At 37.0% G+C, this 26708-nt stretch overlaps 1 protein-coding gene across 5 annotated transcripts in view; it reads right to left on the bottom strand.

Moving 5' to 3' along the window:
* TAFA5 (TAFA chemokine like family member 5) overlaps window positions 1–26708 on the bottom strand; it is a 432390-nt gene that overhangs the window by 51916 nt on the left and 353766 nt on the right. For 2 of the 5 annotated variants that reach the window (XM_057417840.1, XM_057417843.1), the window contains exons 3-4: window positions 19949–20076; window positions 15524–15645 (exon numbers count right to left, since the gene is read on the bottom strand). The exons of 1 other annotated variant lie outside the window; for it this stretch is intronic. In XM_057417840.1, coding sequence (XP_057273823.1) covers window positions 15619–15645; window positions 19949–20076 — 155 coding nt within the window. In that variant the 3' untranslated portion in view covers window positions 15524–15618. Of the gene's footprint in view, window positions 1–15523; window positions 15646–19948; window positions 20077–26708 lie in introns of those variants that run through there. 2 more of the 5 variants (XR_008973288.1, XM_057417841.1) reach the window with 1 other exon arrangement.

Genomic DNA, 26708 nt, shown 5'->3' with positions numbered 1-26708 from the left:
CAAAACAGCATATGTGAGGAGGCAAACTGAACTGAACTGTTTTTCCCGTACAAAACAGAATACAATGGAAATTGTTGTGTGACATGTACCATACTTGCCTATTAAATAAAAAACAAGAGACTGCATTTTTGGCTTTCAAATATCACCAGAAATATACCTTTTACTTCTGTGTGAGAGCAAAGTACACAAACACTGAACAATGCTGCAATCTTTCATGACTGCTTCTTTTTAAAAGAAAAAAACAACCAACCAAACAATTAATTTCAGGGTGACAAACAACTTACTAGAAAGATAAGTGTATGAATTCTGTGTCACTTGGTCTTGCTGAGATACAGTGCCTGTGGAAGAGATTCAATCGGATAGCTGTGCAATAATACTCAGAATGAATACAGACTGAATTATTTCTCTTTCTAAGAATCCCTATGATCATATTAATAGCAGGATTAATTAAATTATGTCTGTAGTAATATTTAGACACTGTACATCAAGACAGCACTTTTACATCATCTAATATCCAGCTTCAGCTAGTCCTGGAAGTGCTTATATTCTCTAGCCATTTCTCAGCTTGATCTCAGCTTTCTCTGTGTTGTTATATTAAACATTGATGTGTATGCATTGATACTGATACACAGGGAAGCATATGTTCTGGGGAGAATCCTGCCTTTCTTCTGCCTGATCTTCTTCTAACCTAAATTCCACCTAACTCCCCCGAAAACCTGCAAAAACGTTTATGGTCAGCCATAATCTGGAAAGCAATGGAAAAAGCATCTTAACTCCTAGGTAGCAACCTAATGGCTATCATCAGTATTCCTTGCAATGTATCTAGAAAATTTCATGTTCACAGCCTGAAACATATTGAAAAGCTTCCAAGAGCTCAACTTAGTAGGTTGACTAAAAAATTGTAAATATTAATTCTCAGGTATGTTTAAAGAATCTCACTGAATTTTTCCTGGATCATTACCAAGCACACCATCCAGTTCATGCTGAAAAGGACTTTGTTACAACAGCAGAAGAAGTATTTTAGAACACTACTTTGCTAAACAAATTAGGACTCCTCTGAGTATTCATAATACACTTTTACCAACTATTTTAATTAAAACACATATCTCTGTAGTTGACTGGAAACCTATATTTCAGCCTGGCTGCTTTATTATGATTTTCAAGTTTGCTGTATCACCTGCTCATACATTTTGAAAAACAAATATAAATAAAATATGACAGAATAAACACTGATTAGAACATTTTGGAACACCATTAACATACCAGATTTACATGGCATAAATCTAACATCTGCAGTGATATAAAATCCCCCAACATCTTTCACATCGTGAAGATGTTTTTTCTGCATTTGGTACAATAAATAAAACAGTGTATTTCTTCTACTTCATATTTAGCAAGAAGCCAGTAAGTGCCAATACAGTGTGTTAGCATAGGATACTAAAAGGGAGAAGATGGAAATACGATGCTGAGCAGTTCAAGTAATCTGTTAGCCCAGAACCTAGAACAAGAATTATCTCCATCAGACAATAATTCATTGTTCTGGGAGGCTCCAAGAAAAATAACCTAGACTACAGCATCACCTCCCTTGGCATTTTTCTCATTTCTTGATTTCTATCACCAAAATTGCACAGTGGAAATTTAAACAAACAACAACAAATTAAAGCTGAGGAAAATCATACACTTAGGCACTTAATGTGCAGAAGGCTCTGAAACCATCTCTGTTGATTATTTATGACCCATATTAAAACCTGGTTTACATAGATGGATATTATTTTTTTGTTATTTTTAACTGGTTTTTTTTAATCTTTAAAGAAAATAATAAAAATCTGCCCCAAATTGACATTTATTCTGAAGGCTGCCAACTGTTTGTATAAAATGCAATTATCTTACAATTATATTGACAGTGTGCTTGCATAAAAGTGCAATAAATATCATCCATTTTAACTCATTCAGAGCCTGAAAATGAAAGCCCAGCTTAATATGCAGCTGCCAGATTTTTGCTTCAGTCAAACTGTTTTACTTAATGTGCATTCGTATGAATAAATCAAATACTGTGTCTTTATTCAGACTGAAAAGCATCTGTAGTCTACCTCTACTGAGAGTGTACAACTTATCTAATAGTAACAGATTTGTTTTTAAATTACAGCATGTCCATCTGAAGTATTTTAAACCAGACAATTCAGCTCCACTTCAGGTCTGTAGCGGTTCATCCAATAGAATGTGAAGTATTTAAAACTCACCCTACTCTGCAAAGTCCTTCAGACAAATAATTGCTGAAAACCTCTTTAATTTTCAGTTCTTTATTTACATAGACCTGCTGTGGCAGCAACCTCTCACCCACAAGCTTTTTCCTCCTTGCTTTTTTCCCTTGCTGGAATCCTTTGCTCCAGGCATCCCTCTGCTTCACAGAGAACTAGGGAAATTCCTGTTTGTATTTCAGAAAGCCTGAATGCAAGAAGTTAGATATTTACAAGCTTCCAAAACCAGCAAAGCCACTGTATCAAAAATGAGAAAGCAGATTCAGGAATCTGCAGCTAACCAGCTATGGCCTTAAGCTCTTAACCTTTGCAAGTCTGGAAACCAAAATGACCAGACACTTTGTACCAAATTACTTCCCACTGTCAGCATTGCAGTGGACTGGGTGTTGAGCAGACACTGATTTTTCTGTCTGTTGCACTGTCTGCCCACCTTCCTCTTCCACTCAGCTGAAACCATCTCAGCATGCTCCCTCCCATGCCATGATCTGTGTCCCAGCTGTTTCCTCCCCCTTCAACGTGTATATTACACTCCGTACTAGGTGTGGGATCCTACACCTTACCCCACACACCGAAGATGAAGAACTATTACTCTACATTATGGTTGCCTACAAAGTAAATACTATTTACTACAATCCTCAGATTAGTCTGAAAACCAGCTTATTACTGTCCGAAAATGAATTCTTTTTGACCACTGTCTGTTGCAACTCAGGGCTTTCCCTTTAGAAGTCAAGTTTTAAAATCACATTTCAGATACATCACCTCTTTTTCAAGGACAAAAAAGAAATGTATGCAAAAAACTAATTTTAATGTAAATGTATCACATTCCTGACATAAATTAACATGAGACCTTGTCCAAGGCTCTTCAAACTCTTGCTTATTTGCCTTTACTATGTTGTATTATCTATGTCATATAAGATACATCTTTACCTCCTATTTTAACACAAGCCTTTATTAAGATGATGGTAACGATGGCTACTTTGAAATTTTTACATCTAAAAAGGTTAACAGCAGTACAATCTCCATTGCTAACACCAGGCTGGTCTCCACTACTAGGCAAGAGAAAGACAGCTTCACCAGAGCAAAGAAAGTAGTTTTATGAAAGGAACTATAGCTGCTGGACTTCTCATACTGATCATGTATTTATTTCTTGTGCTTTCTGCATTCTTTATGTTCATCCTAATTGAAAGGGCTCATTCCACAGGACTGTAAGAGCCAATTAATTCTCCCTACAAAGATCAAACTGCTCCACTAAGCAAGTCAAGTAAGTCAGCTTGCTGAGGCTCTAGGGGAGGCAGAGCACCACAAGCGCAGCATCTCCTTAGACTGCGGTCCCTGGTCACTGCCCTATACGAGCATGTAACTCAAACGACCCAAGTGACCAGCCACACTGCAGTTAAAAACTCTCTGATTTACCCTTATCAGGGCTCTGCTATCTTCAGAGGACTCAAGATTACTAATGTTTAAGATGCTGGTCATGACAAAGCAGCAAGGGGGTTCTACAGCAAGGCTTTAACTGATACTACGTGTCTGTCTCTGGGCCAGTAACCATCTTACCTGAAAACTGTCTAAAAGTTGGCAGATGATACTGCAGGGTGCAGGGAGTATATCATTTCAGTCACACTACGAACACAGAAATAAGTCCTGTTTTAGGGGTTAATGATCTTTACTGCAGTGATCTTATTCTTTCATTTTTTTCTCTTTATTGGGTCCTAATGGAATACAATTTTTAAAGAAGATTGTTCCAGAATTCATGGTACACAAAGACAGTATCAGAAAAATAAGAAACATAAGCAATTAGCTCCCTTCTGCACTGATTATTAGGCCACCTAAGAATAACCCACTTGGAAATTACTTTTGAGACATATTATCTCTATCTTACGGGCTTTTACAGAGCTCAATTTTATTTTTATGGAATTTGTTCATTTACTGAAAAGGTTAAAGATCTTCTAAAGTGTTTGATTATTCATGAACAGACCTTTTCTACACAAACTATGAAGAAAACAAACAAACAAACAAAAAATCAGCACTTGGAAATCATAACCAAAACTTAGAAGAAGTAATTGAATGAAAAGAACATAAAAGATTACCAAATCCTCTGCTGCAATTTGGTTACTGCTGCTATTATATATGAGCAGTGAAAACCCTACATTTTTCTTACATTATTTAGTACAATTAGTATAGAACAATGCAAGATGATGAAATACGCATACGTAGCGCTGATCAACAAAGTATTACTGAACCAAGCTCAATAAATTCAGGTCATCCATGCACAGCAAGACTCAGGAAACAGCATCAGCACCAGTAAGTAAGGTAAGAGAATGGTGTTTCAGTTCTGCTGTCATGGACAAGTTAAAAACAAAGGCGAAAAAATTCTCAGTAGCTGCCCAGGGTAGCTGTGGCATCACCATCCCTGGAGGTATTTAAAAGACGTGTAGATGTGGTGCTTAGAGACATGGTTTAGTGGTAGACCTAGCAGTGCTTAGTTAAGGGTTACACTTGATGATCTTAAAGGTCTTTTCCAACCTAAATGATTCTGGGATTAATGACATGTCTACCTCTGCCTTTGTAAGTAGGCACAAAACTATAATTTAAAAGGAAACCTCATGGCATTAGAAGGTTTATTTGGGAACATTCTCCTCTCTGAATATTGAATTAGGAGTCTACTCTTGAATGAATGTACAAAGAATTCAATGCAATTTTATTAACGCAGCATGCTGACAACTTAAAACTTGCACCAAGAATTCATAGTTGATGCTATAGTCAATACAGTACAGCATGTCTTCAGTCTTGTTTATGCTAGCAAAAAATTCACAGCCTATACTTGATTTGTGAGTAGGGCTGTGCCTGGACCAAGGCCTCATTGAAAATGAAAAAAAAAAAGGAGAAGAAAATATAAAAAAATACTAGGAATCATTAATAATACTCTTGGGAGCTCCAGTAAAGATATATGATGTGCATCATTTTGTCAGCAAATCTGTGACAACTTTGGACTTTAAAAACATGTGTTATGTACAAAATCAATCAATAAAAATCAGTCTGAAAACATCAACAATAACACTAACTTTATTACTTAACAGTCCTAACTCATCAACACTTTAGAAGATCTTTAACCTTTTCAGTAAATGAACAAATTCATGTTTCTCATTATGAGGTTTAATAGTCCCTTCTCAAACTATTGAGTCTTCAGACCACTTTCAACTAAATTTGACTGACATCTCAAAAACACTAAGTAAGTCCCTGAATGTTCGAAAGGTTAGCAATAGGACAGAGTAAAAACATTACTAATGATGACAAATTAATGTTTATTGATGCTCCTAATGTGGCAAGGACTAGAGCTGGATGGACAGTTAGCATAAACAGCCTGGTCTTACTGCCAGCAGGACAAAAATGAGAGATGGGTATCAACAGGATTTTGTAGGAGGGAAGAAGCACAAGATAGGGTAGGGAGTGTAGGCAGGGTGCACAGAAGAGAACTAGATGCATTTGCAGGTTCTGAGATGAGCTGGAGGTCTTGGAGTGTTGGGTGATACAAAGGGCAATAAAAGCTACTGCTACATTAGTTTCCCCAGTTCTCAGGACAACCTTACAACTAAAACACCACACATGGATTTGTAATGCAACATATACTAAAATTAATATATAAATTACATCTGGTAACTGCAAATAAGTATAGCTTTGTGCTTTGTTTTGGGGTTTTTGTTTGTTTTGGTTTTTTTTTTCATATTATGTGATTTTGATTAAGCTTTATAACACTATAATGAAGATTCCCTTGAAAAGTCATATAAACCCTAGTGTGCAGATATTTCACTTTTTACAACCTAGCTACAATACTCTTCTAAGATACGGTGCCAAATTTTTATGCAATGCTTGGTTTCATGGTAGAATTCTTTGTATGAATACAGACATTTATATGGTGGATGTTTTGTGTATGTCTATTTTTGATTTCCTTTCAAAAATTGTGTTATGTCTATGCAAATTCCCTCTACTTCAATACTTTAAGAGCTAACAAATATGCTCAGTACTGTGTCTTCCATTAGGAATGTCATTCAAATACAGACTGCCTTTTCAGCAAGTTTTGCAGCACTTTGGGATATAATCCAAAATTTTTTTGTTTCATTTGAAAGTTCATTCATTTGGCACATTAAAAAAATATATATATGTCTTGTAAAATCCTACATTTCCAGCTTTCATTAAAATGACTATATTACAGAGAATGTGCCTTTTGTCAGTTCCTCTTATTTCCTTCAAGTTCACCATTAAAGATAAAACATGTTTATTCTTTTATTACAGTTAGATTTTTATTTTATATGCTGAATCAAAACCAAATAAAAGCTTGGCACAAAACATGCGGCAAGAGGATGTTTTGGCCCGGTTTTCTTTTGATTTTCGTAAATGAAAAATAAAATACTACTTCTAGGGGATGAAATGGGAGTGGATTTCTGCATTGCCGAGTATATATATTGATCTCATAATACTCAGCTGACAACCCATCAGAACAGCGTTACTATTTCAGTAATGCAGGTAGAGATGTTTTCATGCTCCCGTGAGCAGAACAGCTGCATAGTATGCTACCAAAGTACTCTTGGCTTGACTTACTACTACAATTTTAAACATCTGCCAGTGGTCTTATATTTTTTTATAGTTATTACGAAGGACAAACAGATTACTGATAAAGCACCACCATTTGACAAAGCTTTCATATTGTAATTAGAGGATCTACTATCTAGTATTTTTGTATAAAAACACACACTAATTCTTGATTGATTTCAGTAGAGTTTGTTGCATCAAGAAGAAAGAGAAGACAGCAGTTCACAAAGGCAAACCAGAAATTAAGGGCATTATGTTTAATGTGACACAGCCTTCTGAAAAATGGGATGACTCCCATACCTAAAAAGTGGAGTAAACACTTAATCTCCCTTCCCAAACAACAAATGAAATGGAGGTGAAAGCAAAGCTGTCCTCCTCCAGGTCGAATTATTTCCTGTAATGAAAGCACCAGGGAATGATTTGACTTAAAGACATAAAATGTGACTATAAAAATAAAGCTAGGCATCAGATTTACATGTTTGGAATCTGCCTCCCTCAAATTTCCAACCCTAACTATTCTATGATTCTATGAAATACATTTTGCATCACTCCCTCAGCTTCCACTGAACAGTTTACTCCAGTGCTATACAGGCAAACTTGATCCTCTGGATTACCTTCATTTGCCAAGATAGGCCATAGGCTGGGTTTAAATTCCCTAATGGCTCCAAGTTCTTCTTCCACAAATAACAACTTATTATAGAAAATTTTCGAAAGTCTGAGTAAAAACTTTGCAATGCTCACTTGACAAGTAAGGAACATGAAAGGCAAGCTGCCTAAAACCTTGTTACGTCATAAGCATCTAAACCTGCTAAATCCAATCTTTTAATTTGCATGTTTTTTAGGATTTATATTTATTACATATCTCTGAAGATAGTATGAAACAATTAACATTTATAATGAAATCCAGAATTTTTCCAGGTAAGGCATACGGAAGTGTGTATTCTGAGGAGATGGATAGTCTTTCTAAACTAAGGCAGATTCAGCCAGACAAGAACATGAAGTGTGGCTACATCACCAGTCAGGAGAGATATGGCTCCACCTCAACCAAGGATGATGACAACAGGAGCATCCATATTTTTCATATCAGTCTAGTAGTTAGAACATTCATCTAGAGTGCATCTAGGCATGTTCATTACAAAGGGGATTGAATCCATGGTTTCTGAATTCCAGGAAAATGCCATGATCACCAGGCATATATCTTGAATCAGTTTATTTTTCATTCCTCTTCCAAAAGCTAAACCACTGTGCAGCAAAACTTGAAGTCCCATGGAGAACAGACAGGATAGTCTGTACAAGCCCAGCAGTTGACACTCAACAGGGAAAAGAACAGAGGATACAGACCTCTCTCCATAAAACATATAATCAATTTTTTATTGACAAATTGGCATTTTATATTGACACACCTTCAGTTGTAAAACAGCCTGAAGAGATTTAATTGTCTTCTGGAGATACCTAACCTGTCTGTGTAGCCACTGGGGACAGAAAATTCAGTGTCCTGGTGGAGATCTAGATAGGCACCTATTCCTCTGGTTGGATAGTAAAGCCGGGCACATTTTCTCACATCCTTGGCTTAGACACTTAGATTATGCCTAGTTATGAATTCAAACAAAAATTTGTTTTTGTAAGAAAGAAATATTATTATATAATTGATGTCCTAGTCCAAGCCCCAGATGTGTCAAATCTCACAAAGTAGAAAACTCATATAATTGGCTTGTACCTGATCTTTCCCATGCTAGGGTTGTATGTCAAACATCTAGAGTATATTACAGAATCAGGATGTTCCCTCTTCACCCAAAGCAGCCCTGCACACCTTAAAACATCACCTAGACCACTAAACATACCTTCAATCATATGAATCACTTCAAATAAGACAAGAATTTACCTCAGAAGTCTGCAAAATACCATCCTTCACTAGAATGTATCTATCTCTGACTAGGCATAATAAACACCACCATTCGACCTCACCCCATATAGACTAAAGTGTTGTTCAGGTGGGTGACAAAACTCCTTTAAGGGCTGTCTAGAGGGAAAAGGATTCAGAAGGCAATCTGTAGTACTGTAAGAACTAAGTATCAATTCTCCCATAACCCTAGCAACTTCTCTTTGTTTTTTCTTTTTACGTATTTGGCATTGCTACATCAGAGAACAACTCTTTTGGGGCCACAACAAGAATTTTTGTGTAAGGGAAAAAACACTCTGAGAAGAGATTCTCAGGACTTCGTGGAGAAAAAGGAAGAGGTAGGTAGAAAAAGGGAAAGAGCAATAAGAAGAAGCCATCACTGATACTGGCCTAAGTGGAGATTTACTGATTCTCACTTCATTCAAAGTAATAATTTTACTATGTTCAATGATTTCAAGGAAATAGGAAGTGAGTTCATTCTGCCTTAAGGGAACATCTCCCACATCAGTATGTATTCTGTTTCCTGCGGTTTAGTGAAGACACCCTCAACTTTCTATTTAAATACTTGTCTATTCACATTTTTTACTGCTAAGTCCAAACTTGCTGTGATTATAGACTACTTCTACTTAAGGCTAATTCTGGCTACAGAATGCATAAGACTGATGTAATACTGAAACGAAGCCTACCATTCATCCATACCCTTTCAGCCACATAAAAGAAGATGAAATACTACTCTACAGCACAATTCAATGACAAATTTCTGTGACCAGTGTCTGGCAGCTGAACACACAACTAATCTCTGTGAGAAAAATTAAGTCTTTCTGATGACTCAAAGCAATCTCAGAGTACCATGAGTCTTCCCCTTATGAGTTATTCCACTAAGGCTTTCATAAAGATGGTTAGAAAATAATCAGAACATCAGAGCTGGTAAAGACAAATCAGTTAATCTATTTCATATCTTACCAATACAAGACACATCCCCAAAGCACTCTTTCTAGTGTCCAAGCTAGCTTTGAACTGAACAACTGTTGGAGTTCCCAGGTCTGAGAAAGTATTCCACAGCCTAATAGACTCAAATACTATTTTTTTTTCCTCACAAATTTTTCTCTATCCATACTTTTGTCTCTGCAGGCCACTTTACATGCGTCCTCTTCCTCTGTGATTTTCCAGTGTTACTGGCTTCATCTGTCTCCCCTATTAGACACCATTTTAGTTAATTCAATAGATTTTTGTGCTTTATGCAACTCTACATAGACAATTCCACATGTGTCTGGTTGCTCTTTGATTTTCCTGTGGGATTAGAATGCGTTTTACCTACATTTTTATAGGAACCATCACCAGTTACATTTTAGCTCCTTTGGGGATTTTTACATTATCTATCAATCTTTATGTGTATTCTTTTAAATTCCATTTAAATCTTAACTTACATCAGGCTTCAGTTGCCAACCTTTCAATAAACACAAATTGAAGTAAAATAATTTCAGGGACAGAGAGAACAGGACAGGAAGATTCATAAACACTGAGAAGTTCCAGAAGTTGTTCTTTTACTTGATTAACTTCTGCCCCTTTTCCACACACAGTAGCTACATATGACATCACAAGTTTGCTCGCCTATGTTTTCCCAGCTCCACTCTCTCCTGTAATAAGGATGCACTGGTCTTTGTCCTGGTCCTTTAAAGATCTATACGCTTCATCTGACAGAGCAAAGATGTGAGGACTGAGTTCATGAGTTTCGGTTTCTGTATTCTTCCAGTTTCTCAGGAGTATAAATGGGTAGAGATCTGTAGGGGTTTATTGATATCACCACGCTACCAATGTATGTATATACTTCATTGTAGTCAAAGCGCTTTTTCAGATTATTGATGAATCAGGTATATCATCAGATATACCTTGGTTTGAGAAGCAAAGCAAATAAAATCTACATAATGTGAAATAAGGGTTTCAGCACCAGAAATATGCCCGAGTGCCCAGAGGACTCTTAATCTGCTGCCAATGCTCAAACCATGCCTAAGTCACCTGTACAGCTCTGTATCCTGCGCGCAAACATGACCAAGAAAGATATATACATCTCTTATGTCTTACATGTGTTAAATGGAAAGAAAAAAGTTTGGCCCTATCACAAGATTCTGGTTCTTAATTATTATTTGTATTTGGCCTCTAAAATTTACAACACACTTAAGTGATGCAGATCACAACCAACTTCTTTTGAGCTACTCACAGAGATTAAATACTTAATTTTCATTGACAACATGCATCTCCCCAACCCCCCCCCTGCTTATTTTTATTATTCACTGGTCAGAATGGCTCCCTGCAAGCTGTTTTAAGCTGTATCATCACATGTCCAGCTAGGTGTCAGGAATGTGTCTCCAGAAGATTTTTCCCGCAGCAATATCCTGTTTCCTTTTCGACCACCAAAATTATGTTCTTAAGGGAATATCTCTCGATCTTAGATGACATTCAGATTTCTTTACGGTACCTAGAGATGTCCATCAGTAGGAATAAATACTTTTCCAGAAATCAATTTGTCACCACATTACTAACAGAGGGACAGCATACATATTTAGAATTGCAATGTATATCCTTATAAATGCTTCAGTGTAAATAGGGAAGTATATCAGAAGTATAGTAGTGAGTAGAGAACCCCCACTCCAGAAAAGTACAGCGTCCTCCATAGTTTAGGACATGGACTTTCAAATATCTTATGCCCTTCACATAGGATATGTCAGTGTATTTCATATGAGGGTTATATTTTATATGCTTTGCCTGCACCTCAGAGGCAGCTTTTAAAATTCTTTGATATGTGCAAATAGGGAAGAATAGCAAAGTTATCTGAAAAAAAAATACTAAGTATCTATATCCAGCAGGAGTTGTTGATGGCCCAACAGGCATTGGAACTACATAATTAAGACAGATATATGCTATAGGTTTTGGCCTAAAATAACCTAAATTGCTCTGTATCTGTGTTATTCTGGGCTTACCTGCAGTATTGTAATCAGAAGCCAATGTGGCTGAAAACTAACTTGGCAAAAAGTAATGCCTGTTTGTCATCTCAGACATTTCCACAAGAACTTAGTGCCCAAAACAGGGGATAAGGCATATACAGCCAGAGTGGGGTGTGAAAAAATGGGTCTGGAACAGTCTGGATTTAGACTGGTTTAGACTACCATGAAGCTGCACTGTCAGTGGAAAAAAAAGTCCTAGTCCTCTATATTCTGTTGTTTGATTTTACTGTCACACCCTTGCCTAGTTAATTTGGGTCAAGGATCAGACATTTATGTTCAATTCCAACCTCCTGTCTCTGCCATGTAATGAGACTGCCAATCTCTAATGAAACACAGGAATAACCCAAGCATTGGGCTATCCCTTTGCCACGACACTGTAAACTTAAGCATCTTTCTGCATACCCTAGCATGTTCACATGCAAGTGAACAGGAGAAGCAGGTGAGAACAAAGTCTCAAAGGCAGGAATTAACTAGATAGAAAACCAGAAAACCTTACCCTTCAGGTATGCCCCCAAGGTAATGAAAACTGTGTGCAGACATAATGCTGCTAAATATCGAAGCTCTTTTTCAGATGCCTAAAGAAAATATAGGAGGGGAATACTGGAAAACAGAAATGTCTGTTTTGTGCTGCCTTCCATAGATTTTCAATAACACTTGTGAACATAACATCTTTTATGCTTTTGAAACCATTCTTAACAAAATAAACTTAGGCCTTTCACAAATCTGTCACTTCGTAGGCCACCTTGACCTGGATCAATACACTCCTGTTATCTGTTATTATGCACTGTTCACAGATCCTCCATCAGTACCTTGTTGAAACAGCAGTTTTCAATGTGACAGGCCATTCTTAATTGATTTTCAAGTATGATTTTAAGAAGTAATGTGTCAAACGCATTATAAGAATCCCTGACTATAACACCTATTTCATTTTCTTAATTCTTGTTTGGGTAACTGTTTGTTTTGCTTAGCCCCAGAATTCTAGCTTGTTTTTATGCTTTAACAGAAGTCTTTGGGTGTATTCTTAAAAAACGAAATGTTCCAAAATGTATATGCATGCGCAACAGCTTAATCTTCTAACACTTGTATCATGAACATTCTCACTGTGCGAAATGAGTGTGTAATAATTTTAGCATCATTTTAAATTCTTCACGTTGATGTGACATACCAGTTTTCAACCTTATAGTTTTCCATTACATGCCCATAAAAAGCATGATTTAAACTATTCAAGTTCTGTGCTGTCTTTTCCAGCTTTCTTCCTCATTTGCACTATCAAATCTATTTTTTCTTCCACATGCACAGTCTCCCTTTCAGTTCAACTATGTGGCATATAGCATCTACTGAATCACTTCTTACAGTGTGTTGTGCTACTTACGACAAATCAAGAACTTGCACAAGTAATCTTCAAGGGTGCTTCCTCAGATAGTCTGTCTTTGCAATCATTATTAAATGGAAATTGATTTTCTCATATTCATGCAAGGAATCAGAACCTTCAGAGAATGTCAATCCATTGTGAAGCAGACATGGCCAGTGTGGGCACCACTGTATCAAATTGTCTGGTTTAGGAGATGAGGAATGAGAATTAATGTTGCCATTCACCAGTTCCTTCAGGACCCATGGATGGATTTCATCAGGTCCCATGGACTTGTGGATGTTCAGGTTCTTAAGATGAAGATCAGTTACTTGCCACAAAGAAGTGTATTTTGATAAGGATAACGGAGAATAGAATGGGTTGGGTTCAGTACTTTGGTACAACAAAAGAGTGCACAGCTTTGAAAAGAATGTACTAGTTGAAGCCATACTAATACACAAGAGAACTTGCATATTATGAAGCAACAGCATGGCTCCACTCTATCTAGGTTCTTCAGTTTCATGAGGATTTTATTTCTACTTAGCTTCCTCAGTGCGTGAAGGACTGAAGACATGGGGCCACCAAGACCATCCCACCACTCCACTTGTAAGCTTGTCTTGAGCTACTATTCTTTTTCCACATAAGAAGTAGAAACATGACTTCTAACCTCTCTGAGACTTAGGACATGCAACTCACATGCTGACTTGCTTGGAAATTATCAGAAAAGAATCTAGTTCGAGTACTGCAGTGATTTTAATCCATTTGTAAATTATGATACTTTTTGCAATTAGAGCAATGGAAACTGCTCAGAGTATAAAAATGTCTTGAAAGCCACGGAAATAAACAGTTTGAATCTAGGTCTTAAGGTACAAATCTATAGAGTGTACACACAACTATGATATGTCAAGAACTGGTATTTTCTCTCATAATTATTGCTAGTACTACTGAGAAGAATATCAGATTAATACAGTAATATTAGAAGATTCAGTTAATGCACTGGACCATGACTAGGACTGATCCTGTAGATATGCAGTTAGTTACATTACAGTGAGATGTTAAGTATGAGTAACCTAGTTCTGGTAGTTCATATGTACAGTCACACAGCCAAATATCATGACTTTTTGATCTTATAATATCTGCAGAGGATATTCTGTAAAAGGTGTTCATACTCTACCCGTTCTCAACTTAAAGGTAGAACATTTAATGTTTTAAGACATAAAAGGTATTACAGGCTAGCTTCTGATTATGTTAGTGGTCTCAGAAAGCTTCATTTAAATAGCAGTTTTGGGACAACCCTATTGAGACCTGAGTTAGTTTTTGAGGACTCCATGACGCATAGTGCTAGGTGAAGCAATGGTTTCAGAGCTCAGGAAGCTCTAACTGGATGACAACAGGAGTTAAAGAATACAGATGGTTCTTAGTGACAATAAGGATAGTGATTTTCTTAAACCAGATTTCTAGAAATCCAACAAGAAATTCAGACTGAAGATGGCTGAGGATGATATGCAAGAGAATCAGGCTGTTTTAATGCTCTATTTTGTCAGGTGAGTGTTTGTGAGAGCCCTTTCTGCTGCTAGTTAGATCTCTCACAATGCAGTGGCAGGCATACCATCATGAAGAGGGCCACACAGAAAAAGAGAAGACAGAGAAGACATTGCGACTCACAGTTGTGCATGTATATGGACTTTGAAGCAAGGATGCATGCCTGATGCCACAGCTTAAATGTAGCCAAAGGTTCTGATTCTTCAACAGTCTTGGCTATGAATGACAGAAAATTCAGGATCATGACTTCCTGCTTGTTTCTAAAAGCTATTCTTTGGACTGGAGTGAAGGGATACACCAGCCTCCTGAAAAATACCTTCTTTAATCTTGGTCTGTATGTAGTGCTCCTCTTACAGTTAGGACAGTGAAGGAACTCAGTAGATGAACTGCTGACAAGTGGATTTAATGCATCTGTTTCATAAATTGACCACTTCTGACAAAGGAGAAGGAGGAAACCTAATTTGGCATGGCATGCATGCCTGCATCTTTCTACTGCTCTAATATGGTGCTGTCTGAAAGCTTACTTTGGTGGTATTGTGTCCTGGAATGACACAGAACTAGAACTAGTGGAACGTCAGAAAACTTCTAAAAACAGCTTAACCAAATAAAATCAGCTGACCTGTGGAGATGTGAAATGCACATTTAGAAACACTCAGAGCTGAAATGTAGGTGAGACTAAGTAGAGGAATGCCAAGCTTATATGATTATCTAGCAACAGCATAAATATCACCAGTAAGGACATTTATAAATAACAATATTTTTATTTTTAAGTTACTCTGAATTTCTAAACCTCTTAAAATGTTAACTCAGTACTCCTAGACTCACTAAATATTGTTAATCTTATTTTTACTGCTGGGGAAACTGAGGCAGGGAGGTTCAGTGACTTACCCAAGGCCACAGAGGGCGTCACTGTCAGAGCCGGGATTAGAGCTCAGGAGTTTCTGGCTCCCAGTCCCAAGCTCAGACCACTAGACCATGGCCTCAGGACATTTCCAGCTGGTCTTCAGTCTAAAAAAAAGTAAATTCTCAAGTATGTTACAAATATGTAACATATATATATATATTTCTTTTTTACTTTGAATGTAATGGGATGAGTGAGAACACGTTGCCTGTAAATGATGAAAGCAAACCACTACTTTTTATCTGAGTTACCTTTATCATACATACATGTATGATAAAGCTCTGCAGAAAAATCTTGATTTAAATTACAGCCAATAAAAAAAGCTATTGTATTTTTCAGGGTAAAGAAGAAATTGCCTTTCCAATCCAGCCACCATGTCATTTATATTAATGGTGAAGAATGCTAAGTTGCTCTGTGTCTAAGTAAACTCTATTATGAAAGTCACATCCCTTGGTGAAGCTAGATCCTTAATAAATTTCACTAGCTAAGCACTGAGCTCCATGTCAGAGTAATTACGCCTTTTATCCACTGTGAGCTTCTCAGTTTCTTCATACTCCTTAATTTCCCACTTCAGCTAATTTAGCAGTAAAATCACAAAGGTTTTAAAAGGTTAGCTACCGAGGAACTGGCACATGAATGTTCGGTTTAGCTCCATGCATTGAAATCACATCATGTAGAAGAAGGAATTAATTAAGTAACAATTAGGTAGTGATGGATCATTGACAACATATATACACTTTGGTGCTAAAATTAATCTCCCCTGTAAATCCAATACATTATGTATATTCCCATCTATATGCTGGCAAGTATTATACCTGAAATATAAAATGGATAGGCCCTTCAGCAATATCTTAAGAAAAAAAAAAAAGAAGGCATATCTGCTGTCACTATTGAACCTACATACTATTTTTGAAAATCATATAACTTTTTTTAAAGAATTGAAAGAGCAATATGAACTGCAGAAGAAGAAATTTTTAAGGCGGGTGATTTTAAAGTGACTGTAGAGACATTTGTTATACGAAGGTACTTAGTCTGTTGAAAGTGCTAACAATTGTGTAATATTCTCTTGCTATCCTCTTTTACAAGGTGCCATACTGTTTCCTTGAATCGACAGTCAGCTGCTTAATACATAGGTTGGCAGTTAGCCTGGTCAGTCCTCAATTCTAAAAGCCTCTTAGCAGATGAAAAATCTTTGGTTCATTCACACCTTGTAGAAAGGATGACAGGGCAGAAGTGACATCCAGATCCATTTAGAGTATACTTTGAGCCTGATTTTCCTTTGCCTTGCACCTTGTGTAGTCATTTATAGCTGTGCAAAGTGAACACAAAATGAATATAAACCACTGCTACCCACATGAGGGGATAATTCTGATTTAGTTTCATTATTTCCAGAGGTGATAATAAAAAGTGACAGGCAGTGAAAAAAACCTCTCTCTGTGTAGAAAGTCTGCACAATTTTGACATGCAGCATAACATAGCAGCAATGCTCCCTATTTACAGAAATTGTACTTTTGCTTTGGATCTATGGGTATTTTCATTCACTGTTTGCTTGTTTTTTTCATAGAAAACATGCTGAATATTAAACTTGTCTACAGAAAAGGAATCATATTTCTTCCCTTTTTTGGGGGTAGACGCATATATAACTGTGAGTCCTAAAGTATATTCTCATGTGAAAAGGAACTCATGTTCTGCGTAAGACCTCCACCAGTCCTACCTTGCCATGTGCTACTTGTAAATACACTACTTAAAAAGTTACGATTCTACACAACCTCCTGGAATCAGTGTGAAAGCTGGTATTACCACAACAGCTGGTCTTAGTCCATCAGAGTTCAATACTGCTCTGGCTTTAGTATGTGTGGCAAGTTATTGTCTCAGCATTTACCAAACAGCAATATCTCTGCTATATGATCTATCGCCACTTGATAATGCAAGACCTGCTGTTAAGTATCTTTAGGATATAAGCTAATGTTAGCAGGAAAGGCCTGCAAATATTAGATTAACAACGTGTGTTAATGAAATTGCTAGTTAAAATATTAAGGACCTAATCTAGCTGTTACTGGAGATGTGGTCAAGAATTATTTCTACTTCATAACAGACATTTCATATATAATAATTAATATGATATGTTTGGACATTTATTTCGCTGTACTACCGCTGGCCATTTTCTTGGACCTTCCCAGCAGGGAATTCTTCCTGTTGCACTTAGATGCCATGATGGGCTTGGCAACTCAGGTGTGATGATTAAGAGCAGAAATAGAAATTACTTGATTGCATCAGCAGCTGCTGACCTAAGAGTACTGATACAGTAAGCATGTGTCTTGGTGTTCCTGTTAGAAAAATTCTTTCCTTTTAATCACAGTCATACACTTTATAGAGCCATCCTAAGACGTAGTTCCCAAACCTATTAATTACCATTGTCCAAAGCTTACTCTTCAACGAAGTGGCTAAAGAACAAATGAACATATACTTTTTATTCTTAATATTTCAGTAATTGGGGTTTATGGGGTTTCTTAGGTTCCTTTTTTTTTAACTTTTTCCCCCCTCTCCCCCTTCTCGTTCTGCATTCAGTGCTTCTTTAAGTAATCTGAGATGCTAGTCTGGCTTGACTGAAACGTACTGTGTGTTTGTTGTGTGTCTGCATGTGTAATACCAACTGTTGAAGACTGCTTGATGTAGATGTGGGCTTATGCTCAGAGCTGTTCTACAGTTGGCTCTCTGGCAGAATCTCTCCTTACCAATGACAATGATATCTCTGTGTGGGGGAGAGTCTGTTTTACAATATTACACTTGCTATGGCCTTAATTTTACTGATGGGGCATGATTTCATTTATGTTAATCAAATTTATGAGTCACTCCATTCATGTCAGTAGCATTAAAGAGCTGTGCAGACAAGTGAGAGTTCAGAATCAGATATCAAATGAAAGGATATCTGAATCACTCCATTAAAGACAGATACTGAAGATCTCTGCTTTCTTTGCATTACTCAGTCATGCTATTAGCACAAAACATCAAATAAAGAACTACAATGACAGCTGGCAATGTGTCACAGTACATGGGTTTTCTGTTTACCTTGGGTGTAGAAAATACCTCTGAATTAAAGAGATTTAGGATAATATTTCAAGTATGACAAAGTTACTGTATTAGGTCTTCTTGCCCTTGGAAGTTTGCATTAATGTTTCAGAAACTTATTTCCTTCCTTTTTTTTTTATGCCACTCTTACATAATTTGAATGCAAAAGATCTACAGGCAAACAATGTTTAGTAAGACCTCAGAGACTGCGTTAAGTTTTATAGCCCTGTCCATATAGAATATTATGTCTGGTAAATACAGGAGCATCAAAACAGTGGTCACAATTCATAAAGTTTGTTTTGTAGGTATCTCATAAAGCACTATCAAATCTTCATTCCTTTCTTAAAAGCGAAAAACATGTTAATTTTCCAAAATATAGGCATTCTAAAACAATAGAAGGTTTTGTACTGGTGTCTGTCTCCTGCTCAGACAGAGAAATTGTGCAGGGGATGATGGCCCTTAATTTACTCCTCACTGGTAAGTACTTTTACACCTAAATACTCTTTAAATTGCACTCATTTAAATTACACTCAAGCTCCATGTAAATCTAAAAAAATAACCAAAAAACAAAAACGGGAAAAAATTATTCAAGCTTCTAGAAAAATATCAGAAAATTGCTCCATTATACTTCTGCAGATTTGTTTCCATTTTTAAGTCAAAGTGTTGTTGGCATTTGAGAACATTTTCTAGAAATCTGTTTGATATATTACAGGCCCTAGAAACTATTACTGTCATATATATTCTTAGCTACACTACAAGCACATGCCCCAAGACACCAAATCAGAGAGTTGAGGGGTTTATCAACAAACCAGGACCAAAAGGAAGATGAAACAATGGATCTCTTCACATGTTTTCTATGTGTCTCACTGACTCTCTCACTGAAAACTAAAGATCTGCTTGTGCATCTTGCTTTTCTAGTACAGTCAGAATAGCAAAAATACTTTCTCTCCAATTCCCATTGAAAGCTTTCTTTTCACCCTTCTAGACCATGTGTTCAGTTTTATACCCTACGCTTTCTCAGCATAAGAAAATTCTTGTATAGCAAAGCAATAAGGCTCTGTCTTCAGGCTGAATACAAATACTAGTTAAATCACTGGCACCTTTTAAGAAAACCTTGATATAATTTTCACCCTTAGTAACTGTGGGAATTACACATTTTTCTTGCCTTTGAGATAACACTGTTGTGTATTTCAGTATGCACAGTTGGGTACATAGCTTAATTATAAGGCAACAGACTTTACCTATCTGTGCCAAAAAACAATTAGAAATCTCACTCCTTGTTTTTCAGTAAACTAAAGTGAATGAGAAACTGAAGAAATATAGAACAGAGAAGTAACCTACCGTGGTTGTCTTTATCCGTCCTCCTGGTTGTGTACAGGTCCAGCCTGATTTATTGATTAGCAAATCACAGCCTTCTCCTTCTAAACATGGAAGCATTTCACACCACTGTTTTGTTTTGATAATTCGTGCTATGGAACAGAAAAGAAAAAAAAAAAACAAACACAACCAAAAACAATTGGCAAGAGAATTCATATTTCACTTATCTCTAAACACTTTTTCATTTGCCTTGTCTATTTTCATCATCTGATAATGCAGCCACAGGTTATGATGTAGACAGCCCTAGGCAATTTAAAAAAAATATTCATAATACCTGCTGTGCCAACAAATTTCATAATACAAATAGAACTTAAAACCCAACAATGGCCCAAAGGAGAGTTGTAAATCAAAAGAACAGAAAAGTTAGCTAATTTTCTAATTCCATGCTCCTTACAGTCAAGGAAATATTGTCGGGGTGGCTAACAACTTAATCCTTTGTGTTAGACTATATACCTGGGCAGACACTCCTTCTCCCAAAGTGCTTGCATTGTAACTAGACATGAGACCCACAGTGGAGAGATTAAAAATATAATAAACAGTTAGAGGCGGTCAACAAAATGACAAGAATTGTGGAACTCTGTGATACTTGCAATGGTAGTGAACAGAAAGGGGCAAGAACTAGGAACATAACAAGGACTGGTGTAAATGAAATAAAGGTTGGGAAATCATGAGGTAGCAGACAAGGAGCAGAGGGGAAAGACTGGTACAAATACCCTTTTATCCTATAACTGCAATGGAAAGGAAGTACAGTCAGGAAGGTCCCTAATTGTCTGATAGGTAGTTTGTTGTGTGTTTTGTGGTTCTTCTTAATGCTTGCACCTCTGGTAAGCTGGGTCTGCAAAATTTCCCCAAGGTCACACACTGGCACTCTTGGCACAACAGAGCTCTGACTGCATTAAAGTAGATGCAGATGAGCTGCAGGGAGATCATTTCTTCAAGGCAGTGAGAAAGAGGGCTTTAATTCCTGTAGACTTCTTTATGGATTATACTTCTTTTGAGTTCACCTCTGTAATATCTGGTATTCTTCTTGTAGAATACTAAGCAATAGGACTAATATCTAATATTTCATTACTCTTTCGCTCTCCCCCTGTAGGCAAAATTGTAGGATGAGGTGTTTGGGATATTATAAAGTACATATACAGAGAAGTGTTCACTTGCATGGTGCCATATATTCATGCTAAACAAGGTAAGGTCCCCCAAACAATTCATCTTCTGTTCAGTTGGTAAGTTCTGTCCACAGAAAATGATACTCAGTTCTTTCAGAGATCACGTCAGCAATCCTGGGCTAGACTATGAGAAATCTTCACCACCTCAATTTGTATGTAAGTATCCTAGGGTTAAAGGGCAGAACAAGTTCCACAGATGGGAACACCGATTGTCTTCTTCTGTGTTGATGCTTGAAACCAATACATGCAGTATATCTTCAACCTCCATGAGCCCAACAAAAAGAAAACTACAGGAGAAACACTTAGCAACATAAGCATATGAGAAGCTTATGATGCTCCAAATTAACTTCGGGTCCACATAGCTTAAAAGCAGGTATTTATAGCCACTGGCAGTTGCAGCTCTTTATTCTCACCTGAACGTGTGATTCAGACTCCCTATGTCCCCGACTTCCTCTGTCTAGAACTGGCATAGGAATACAATTCCCAATGCCACCAGTTCATGGCAAGAAATAGAAGTGTAATTTAGTCTTTTAATAAAATCCTTTGCAGTATTTTGACATGAAACAACCTGTGTCCTCAGTCCTGATACAATTGTTGGTAAGCTCCAGGAATTTAACAAACACTGATTTCTTTCAGTGGAAGCTCAGTCTAAAATTCCTATTAAGGTTTTCAACATAAAAAGCACCTTAGCTCCCAGATGTCAACATAGGAATTTGCACTGTTCATTAGTCAAGATATCTGTATATATATCTCACTGGAGGAATGATTCCCAGACAATTTTCATAGCTACAATTTTTTGAAGCAAACTCACTAAGCTTTTATAGCACATAATATACAGAAATCTGGAATTTGCTTGGGGTCCGTAGGTACTCCTCTACAGAGAAATGGATCATATCAGGTTTTGAGGCTAACATCTCATTTGTAACATCCCTTCTGAGTGAAGGCATGCATCCAGTTGCAGGTTTTACAGAAAAAAGCTCAGTAAAAATGTCAACATGAAGCCTCATCCATTTGCAGGTGTATATTTTGCAATTCACAGTTCAAAATGGCTACTTCTAGCAATGTTTCAACAATGTGAAGGATCACTGAAAGACTGAACAGTTGGTTAAAACAAAAAATATGTGCTAGATTGCCTTTACTATCTCAGGTGGGAGGTTTTCCTGGAAACATAATTTGAACTAATCTTTACAAAAATATTTCCCTCCTCTGTGAATTACTCAGTGTTTGCTTGGTTGTTGCCTCAGAATGCAGCTATTGGAAATATTACAAATATATGGAGTCTGAGCTCTGGGTATTGGGGATATGCACACAAATTTAGAACATACCAAAAGTATTTTACAGGAGATGAAGTCTAAAACATTTCTGCGCTAAGTGTATAGACTACCTCATGCATTTAGGCCTTGAGAATTGGAACAACTACTTCTGGGGGGGGAAAACTACTCAGCCCACATGGCTTAAAGCAAATCAGTATTAAAATGGTTTATTAATTTATTAATGACACATAACCAGCAGCAGTGCAGGATTGATATCAGTAACACAAAACAGACCCCCCTTCCCCAGGTCTCTCCCTTGCCACAAATCTTCCACAGTTGTTTTATCCAGCTCTTTCTCTTGGCCCTGCTTTGTCTTACAAGCTGTACAAACACACAGACTCTTGAATCCCTGCCTCCTCAGGCCCTGCTTTCCAAACCATTTGCCACAAGCAGGCCAGGCAGGCACGCTCACACTAGGGTATGAGCTGTCTATCCAGTCACTGTTCAGACACCCGTGGGTAGTTACAGTTGCAAAACGGGGGGCCATGCTCATGTCGATGGGATTACATCTATTTTTGCATTTTCACTTTTCAGTTTGTCCATTACAGCAGAGTAGCGCAGTGAAGCTAAATATATAACATAGGGAGTGAGCAAAGTATACAACGGTTTTATCAGCATAGTATCAAAGAATTTCTATCAGCAATTGAAACTGAGTTACACTAGCCAAAGCAAAGGAATACACTGTATTTCCTGAGGCGGTACACTTGCTTTTTTACTGTTTATATTCACCAGACGAGACAACAAAAAGCCTATCAGATTCTTCAAATCCACTCCAAGCTCCATTATAAAGAATTAAGTGGCACTTAAACGATACATAGGCTTTGTGCAGACCTTCTGCAAAGAACTGAATTTCATCTTAAGAATCTGAGCTGACACTACTTTGCATCTTCTAAGAAGGGCTGTGCCCCTTCACTTAAACTGAAGTTAACAGGAACTGACAGTGCTCAGCACAAGGTAGAATTGCTTTCATTGGTAATACCATCTGAACTGGAGAACAACTGGAGCCTGTCCAAGGGTTCTTCATACAAACAGATCTGAGGTGTTGCAGGCAAGCAGAGGTTATACGAGCATGACACCAAGCTACCCACCAGTGTTCTCCGCTGTTTTGCAAGACTGAGAAATTTGCAATGGACTTCAAATTATTAGTAAAATAAATATATAGAAGTCTGTGTTTCTGATCAGCACAGCCCAGCTTAAGACTGTTCAACTTATTAGTGTTTCAGAACACTATTTTCTGTTAAATACTGCAACTAGAAATGTTTTGTCACTAAGCTTCTTACCTGGTTTAACATTGTATATATACTTTCCTATGGAAAAACAGCTTTATTTTCTGTGCTTTCTTTCCTCACATTCACTCTACACTCAGGCAGTTATCAATTACAACATCTCTAGTTAATCTCATATCTGAAAATCAAAAGTTTTTTGTGATAGTAAAAAAGTGAGATAAATCTTGTTCTGCTGCAGTACATGCAAAAACTTACAGCCATCTAAAATATGTTTGATTAAAACACTCAAATAGTTACAGCTTGTTTTCTCATATTTTTTCAAATGTTGGAGAATGAAACTGGAAATAAAAGAATGTATTTTTTTTCATCAAACAAGAATATTGATTAAACCAGCATTTGGATACTGAGACTTATGATTTCAGAATACATTGTGATCATATGTGTCAAAAGTGATATGTGAAATTAATATTTACAAATCATCACGAGAACCACGATACAAGAATGTAAAAAAAGATGGCTTAGTTAATGTTTATCATTCAATTCCAGATACCTGAAGTAGTGAATGGATGATTCTTTGCAGGAGGGAGTAGAAAAATTTTTTCCTAAGCCCAAGCAGAATATTCCATTTTGAAACATGCTTCTTAAATGAGAGTTTAGCTCTCCCATACTTCTTACAGAATGATGTTCTCCTTCACTTTGGGGTTTGTTTTTTTTTTTTATAATGATAAATTGTAGCCCTTAATGAAGGACATAGGACATAGAGTATGACTTGGAAAAAAATAATTCCTTTTTGATTTTCATACATTCTTCTCACTGATGTTTTCCTTCAACTTGAGGAAAGCTGATCAGCATAGCCTGTAAAATGCCTTTGGATTCACCAGTTTAGATGTAGCTAGACAAAGCCTTTTATCCTACTGTTCCAATTTTGCCCTATTAACTCTGAAGAGGATCCATGTATTTTATAATTAATGACCTCCAACTGATCCCAACTGTTTCGACCATCCCACTCCTCTCCCAGCCTCTCTGTTCTCTTTACCTCACATTTTTCCTTTTTTCTTTTTTCCACTTTGTTCAGCTGTAGCCTTTTGCTCCAAGCATTTTTCTCCTCTGCCTGATTCAGTACATACATACTATCTACCTATCAAAGATCCCAGAACACTCTGCAGAACTTAACTTACTACATTTATGTAGTTTTATCTATGACTGGTAAGTGCTGTTTACTATCTCCATTTTGCAGAGGCTAATCAACTTGACCAAGGGCACACAAGAAATATGTTGGAGAGCTGGAAACAAATACCTATGAATTCTTAGTGGTCACTAGACTGGAGATTTTCTCTGTCCCATTTCCCTGCATTACAGCATGCTTTAATACATATATATAAGAAATTAAACAACCACGACAAAAATATGCAAAGTAATGGGCTTTTAAAACATCTATCAGTTAAATTGCAGCAGCAGGAAAGAGGCCAGCAGAAACACAAACCGAATCACAGTAGTTTAATAAGACATTGCAATCATGAACTGTCTTTAAAGCAGCAATTTGACTCTAATAGCGTATAAGCCCCAAATGTTAATCTATTTTACTATGCAACAAGGAAACATCACAAACCTTGGGTACCTTTTACAGCAGTCATTCTGCTCCACTTAAAAAATTGGAAGCAGTGCTAATTCACAGAGTTAGGTTGTCTCAATAATTTATAGGGCATCTAGACCAAAGACTGTTTAGTTCTAAGAAAAGCAATATAGCAATGTCTAGACACCCATTTTATCATTTAGCTCTTGCTGTCAAGATTGGGAGGGATACTTGAACTGAGCTTGAGAAATATATGGAAAAAAAGTAATTTATTGTGGACTACAGAGGCTACAAATTAAGACCAGGTAACTAGATCAAGAGAAAAAGCCTGAATGACAAAGCAGAGGCTTTTCCTGCAGCTCACCTCAATCATAGTTCTAGTAAGGGAGAAATTTTATTGCAACCCCCAGGTTGAGAAGACACCTTTAATAGTGACCTGCTTGGTTTACCATGAACAGTGCAGACTGCACCACGCACAACATTTGTATCTGGAAGAAGCAGGATAACATACAGGAGATGGTCTCCAAATATGCAGCCATTCATATCATCTCAAACTAGGACTGCCTAAGGGGAACTCCTGCCAGCTACATGACTGGCCCCTAGGAATTCTGCTGTGGCATAAGAGTCTGCCATATTAAGGTGTGTGAATAGAAGAATTTATGTAGTAAATCACAGTGGCATAGGTTTATTTTAAACTACTGCATTCAGAAAGGCATCTAGGCAGCGATGTAATTTTAAGAGGGTACCTAATGTTTTGCTGCTTCTTAACAATCTGTAAAATAAATATATACTGACAGCTTAGGAAGGAGAAAGTCCAAAGGTATTCCACAAATCAGAAATTGTTATTAATACATAATAAATCCCCAGAACACAAGACAGAGGATAAACCACAAACAAACAAAAACCCAACCAAAACAATTAAGCAAACAAAAGCTGAAGTATAATCCAGAGTCTAGGAGCACTCTCATGAAATTCAACAGCTCTTATCTTCTTTCCTGTTTGCATCTCCAAAGAGCAGAATTTCCTCATTACAACACCCCAACCAATAAATAAACAATCAATGAAAATAAGCATATAAGAGTAAATGCACAGTAACACAAGATATCTGACCTTTCTGTAGTGTAGAAACAAGCATGTATCTACCTGCCCTCTCTCTTTTCAGTTCTGTGAAAACCTTAATACTGTGACTCACTGATCTAGTGATATGTATCTTAGATTTGTCTGCATCCAGATGTTCAAATATTTGTATGACAGAAGCATAATCCTAAAATGGAAAGTGCCCTAAAAATCAGCTTCACAGTCAACTTATGTCCATTTTAATTTTCAAGGGCCAGTTTTCTTCTGTTTATAATTGCTCTCATTTAGGATTGTAATATTTCTCTGCATTTGTTCTTATCTCCTTAGCCTTTCACTGGAAATTACTACAATTATTTACTTGGAAAAGTA

This window comes from Pezoporus wallicus, unplaced genomic scaffold (genome assembly GCF_028554395.1).
Source record: "Pezoporus wallicus isolate ANWC-B61680 ecotype Strahan unplaced genomic scaffold, APGP_CSIRO_Pwel_v1 contig_5542, whole genome shotgun sequence".
In the NCBI taxonomy this organism is placed as follows: domain Eukaryota; kingdom Metazoa; phylum Chordata; class Aves; order Psittaciformes; family Psittacidae; genus Pezoporus; species Pezoporus wallicus.
The sequence above is the reverse complement of the archived record's forward strand: the minus strand, read 5'-3'. Positions and strand labels throughout refer to the sequence as shown.